Source organism: Eleginops maclovinus, chromosome 11, assembly GCF_036324505.1.
Source record: "Eleginops maclovinus isolate JMC-PN-2008 ecotype Puerto Natales chromosome 11, JC_Emac_rtc_rv5, whole genome shotgun sequence".
NCBI classification, from domain to species: domain Eukaryota; kingdom Metazoa; phylum Chordata; class Actinopteri; order Perciformes; family Eleginopidae; genus Eleginops; species Eleginops maclovinus.
In genome coordinates this window covers 9,101,293-9,106,359 of record NC_086359.1, presented here as the reverse complement: position 1 = coordinate 9,106,359, position 5,067 = coordinate 9,101,293, and the positions used below count along the sequence as shown (strand labels likewise).

Sequence of the window (5,067 nt, the reverse complement as noted above, 5' to 3'; positions counted from 1 at the left end):
ATTATTTCTAATCTTTCTTTCATACACAAACTGGCTCAGTGTCTGGCAGGCTCATATCTGTATTTGAGACAGATTTGTGGTCATTTAGAGGTTTAAAGCCACTTCACCTCATTTTAAACCAGATGATCCTTGACCTGACTGCAACCTTCATGCACAGCCTCATATTCACTGCGGGGGCTAATCCCTGTCTGCCTTCAGCAGCCTATGGGAGGCTAATTTAATATTAATAAGCTAATAATCTTTATTCAAGCTCTGCTGCACTGTCATAAATCATTTTTTTCCTCCGAGCTATGATGTGCAAATGAAGTGTAACGTGTTTGTATTGTAGTTGACAGATGCTTACAGTAGAGCCCTAACATGAATAATAAGAAAAATGATCCTAAGACTGATTAATGAGCCAGAGGTCAGAAGGACTGAGGCATGCATCGATGTCTTGGGGCGTTTTCATTACGTCTTGGCCTGGCAAGGGGTCACTGAGGGTAAACTAGAGGTGCAACCATGTCTGTTTTAATTACATGGGTATTAGCTGGTCGGGGATCGCTACAGCTTTGTGTCCCAGCGTGTCCTCTCAGTTAATCAAGACCGATAATACCAATTTTCATGGCCCTGGGCACCGCAATTTAATAATTTGTGCTGGTAAAATGAGCCAAAGGCAAGTGGATTTGCATCATCAGCACAAAAACAATTATACTCTATTGAGTGGCTGGTGGTAAAAAAATAACCATTCAAAAAAAAATCGCCCTTTTTCCCCCTGGATTTAATCATTTATAATATCTAAATCACCCATTTTTTTTGCCCTATTGCTTATATTCTTCTGTTTTTCCAGCTGTCAAAAGCCTCTCACTCTGCATTATTTCTCCCCTCGTCATCACCTCCTGGGGCCAGCCTCCATCTCTACCAGATCCGTCCTATCAAATAACCTATCCCCGCTTGTTTGCTCACTGCAGTCATCCTGGCAGTCAATGTATCCTAAGGCTAAGCCAAACAAGCTGATCAGCCAGTCACCTCTGTACACACTACCCCCCACTAAGAGGCTAATGGCCGGGATGTATAATCCTTCTCAAAACAACTACAGAGATGCTAATTGTATCTAGCTATAAATACAGGTTGACTCCTTGTCCTCTTTCTTTATTTGGCTCTACTCTGGAAACCTGGAGGCGCCAACACCACCTTTGCGCACCAGCTTCTCTGAGACATTTGCCCAAATGCCAGGAGAGACTCGGTTGCATAAGACAGGCTGCAGATAGAAGCTGCAAGTGTCAATACTTGCCATCATCTCAGGAAAGGAGGCAGAGAGCGCACGGAGCTTTACGCGCGGTTGGATACGTTTTGGAACATTTCAAAGCTTCTTCGGTAAACTACTGCGAGACAGCTAACCGAGATGTTCCCACTTCCGATGTTCACCCCGGACCAGGTCGCCCGAGTGTGCGAGAACTTAGAGGAGACCGGGGACATCGAGCGCCTCGGTCGGTTCCTCTGGTCACTGCCGGCCGCAGTCCCAGGCTCTGCCGGGGAGGCGCTGAACCGACACGAGTCCGTGATGCGAGCCAGAGCGCTGGTCGCTTTCCACGGGGGAAACTTCGAGGGTCTGTACCAGATCCTGCAGAGCCACCGCTTTACGCGAGAGTCGCACGCCAAGCTGCAGGACCTGTGGCTGGATGCGCACTATCGGGAGGCGGAGAGGCTCCGGGGCCGGCCCCTCGGTCCAGTGGAGAAGTACCGGATCCGCAAGAAGTTCCCCCTGCCCCGCACTATCTGGGACGGCGAGCAGAAGACGCACTGCTTTAAGGTAAACACCACGGCACGATATTGCAATTTAACCCACATGTGCACCGGTGTAACGCACGTGTGCCCTCTTCTTGGGGGCTTAAATGTATTCAATCCGGTTCTGGAACTGCAACTTCACGGTGACTTAGGCCTACTCTCTCGTAAAAGTTTTACCCATTTAACCTCACGCAGCCTTTTGAGCTTTTAAAATTATCATGGTAAGAGCTGCGGTTAACCTCTGCCTTCTGCCGTAACACTACATTGGACATGGTGGCTTTTGCTTTGACATAATTTCCTCAACTATTATCAGCTTTTGTCTTTGCTGTAACTTTTGCTGTGCAGCTTCAAAGTCCCATTCCCCCGAGTTCAACTCAATTTAATCTTGATTATTAGCGACACCTTTCAAATACAACCACCACTTTTATTGACATTGAGTGCAGACCTAATTATTCCATCTGTAAGAGCAATTCATCACATGCATACTGCCGGTACTGTTCAACACCTTGTTTATAATGTTTATAATAATTCATGTTTAAAATAGATTTTGTTTCACTTAAAGGTTATTCAAAAGTTAGTTTTATGAGAATAATAACAGGATTTAGAAGCATGCACTTTGCCTGTTGGATGTGTGTGTTTGTGTGTGTGATCTCCCTCATGTGGCAGGGTGAAGTATTGTTCCTAAATATAGTTAATCTTTAACTGAAAACCTCACGAGGGATAGTCTCTCTTACTGCCAATTAAGCCCCTTAACATGATCCAATTGAGTGGCTATAAATTGTTATCTATCCTCTATAGTAGATTTGAATCATTGATTGAATTTAATAATCCAGTCTAATACTATTACAGTATCATGAGAGTGATGAGATTATTTGGCTTATTAGGATGATATGAAAACAACATATGGTGTCTTTGCAAGGTGCTGTTCCACAACAAGATACTTTGTACCGTCAGCATCAAAATTAAATGTATTTCTGTGTGTTTTACAGGAAAGAACTCGCAGTTTGTTGAGAGAGTGGTACCTCCAGGACCCATACCCAAACCCGTCCAGGAAGCGGCACCTGGCCCAGGCCACAGGGCTCACACCCACACAGGTCGGAAACTGGTTCAAGAACCGCCGGCAGAGAGACCGAGCAGCGTCCGCAAAGAACAGGTATTTTAAGAATAACAAACGATAATGCTAGTTATGCATATAAAGGAGAAAAGATGGACTTTGGGCTCTGAGCATCTTGAAGCTTGCTGTAGACTTTGAAAAAGCCAGTCTGTTGAAAGACATACCTACTAGTATCTGTCTTTTTGTTTCATAACATTCATTTGTTTGCATTCCACATATTTTTGTAGGAGAAGCATTGCATATCTGCACTGTAGCTGTGCATAAAGCCCTTTGCCATATTTTCCTATAAACCCAAATCTCATCTCTCTCTTCTTTCCCTCCACCCAGAATGCAACAGGATTCCTCACACCTGCCCTCAGGTAGCTCACCCGACGGCTCCCTTCAGGACCGCCGGCATCACCCCCATTTGTTGCCTCCCTCCCCTCGCCACCTGGGCAGCCCGGAGGCCAGCGACTGTAGCACAGAGAACGAGCGCAGAGGAACGGGAGCCTCCACACCGGAGATCTCTGTCAGCAGTGACAGCGAGTTTGAGTCTTGAGATGATGCGACGATTTTTGAGACAGACTCTTGTTTTCTGCAATCATCAGACTCTAAAGACATTTGAAACACTGGAGGTGTTCTCAGTGAGAGTGGACATAGTGAAGGAGAAACAAAATGCACTTAAAAAAAGCACCATGGTAAACAACCTCGACTGTTATATGAATTAGTCTACTGCCAAAAAGGGTCTTTAGATCATTTTGGTATCAATATGTAAAGTTTTGATATGGGTTTCATTGAATATTTTTGGAGAAATCATTTTATAAATCATTATCTAAGCTACATAAATCATTTGCTTGGAATCTGAGAGGACTCAATGAAGAATGCCTCGAGTAGGCCGTACATTTTACTGCCTTAAAAAGGATCTAAGGGCATCACTCTTTTACAATGCAAAAATAAATATTTAGGTCAACTTTGTATATGTACCTTAGATGCAAATATGCTGCTTGAAACCAGCTATGTTTTACCTGTTCACTTCTACTGTTTGAAAGGGCTTTTTCTAAATGCTCCTGAGCTGCTCTGATGAATTCCCACAGGAGCTGAAACAGAAAAATTGTAAAGCATTAATTGGTCTTAACTCAATGTGCCTATAACATTTGAGAACAGTGAGTCCAAGTCAGATATCTTTGTGTCCTAATGTCAGAACGACACTTTCAGAGGCCTACTGTGTGCTGTCTTTCTCACAACCATGATTTCTAATAACACATTATTTCAATGAAAAGATGTATTTTGTAAATGTTTTATGTAAATAAATGAACCTATTTTTATCAGTTATACTGCCTCACTGTATTTATAAGTTCACTAATGTAGTAGGCAGATGAACATACGGTCCACATAGGGTTAGAAACACAAACAAAAGTCATCCACAAATTTGATTATAAAGACTAAACACTTGAAATGTTTCATATCTTACGTATACAGTCTAATTTTGCAAAAGTCACACACAAAAAGTTCTAATAGGTGTTTTTATTTGCTACCAAGACAAAGAAAATAACTTTTGCTGGATAGAAGGTCCAACAATTTATAGATCTAACAAAACCAAAAAGAAAAAAACAAGGCTTACATTTTTTATTTAATTACTACTCACCATTGTTCCCACATAAAAGAGAATGCAATGCGGTTATTAAGTATGTAATTAGTTACACCTGTGTTGGCATTACATGTTAGCCTTTGTGTGCAAAACAAAGTAACACTTAATCATTTACATATAAGAAAATGAATTGCGTTTGTATTCATTTTGTGGCAACCTTACAGATGGAAGTCCTATATTAACACACCGCTAAGTGTTTTAGTCTCCGGAGTAAAATACCTCGCTCTTTAACTGCTTAATGCTACACTAGCTAGCTAGCATAGTCAGTTGTTGACTGTAGCACTAGTTTATTTCTTATTTAAATATTTGTTTTCACTTTTTAAACGTTTGCCCTGATAGTAAGCATATCTTTAAAGTCACCTGCATGTTTTAAGATGACACGCAAGCCAAACTTTGGGGGAGGGGGGGGAAACACCACCAAATACACTTACCAAAGTTTTGAGGAAGAGAAGAAGATGGCGGCCATTGGTGACAAACGTTTTGTTCTTCTCGTTTAGTCTAACGCAAAAACAAGGGGCCAGTTAGGATATATTTTAAAGGTATCATGTGCCATCATAAATCT

General features: G+C 42.1%; 1 protein-coding gene across 1 annotated transcript; it reads left to right on the top strand.

Moving 5' to 3' along the window:
• Positions 1-969: 969 nt before the first annotated feature.
• six7 (SIX homeobox 7) lies at positions 970-4,189 on the top strand. Its single transcript, XM_063895521.1, has 3 exons — positions 970-1,789; positions 2,754-2,917; positions 3,206-4,189. Exons 1-3 carry the CDS (start codon positions 1,382-1,384, stop codon positions 3,414-3,416), a joined length of 783 nt encoding a protein of 260 aa, XP_063751591.1. The 5' UTR covers positions 970-1,381; the 3' UTR covers positions 3,417-4,189.
• Positions 4,190-5,067: the final 878 nt, after the last annotated feature.

What these genes read in the sequence shown, in the direction of transcription:
- six7 (XM_063895521.1), top strand. Translation starts at nt 1,382, where the DNA reads ATGTTCCCACTTCCGATGTTCACCCCGGACCAGGTCGCCCGAGTGTGC. An exon ending in AGAAGACGCACTGCTTTAAG is followed by an intron (nt 1,790 to 2,753) that starts GTAAACACCACG and finishes TGTGTTTTACAG; the next exon opens with GAAAGAACTCGCAGTTTGTT. An exon ending in GCAGCGTCCGCAAAGAACAG is followed by an intron (nt 2,918 to 3,205) that starts GTATTTTAAGAA and finishes CCCTCCACCCAG; the next exon opens with AATGCAACAGGATTCCTCAC.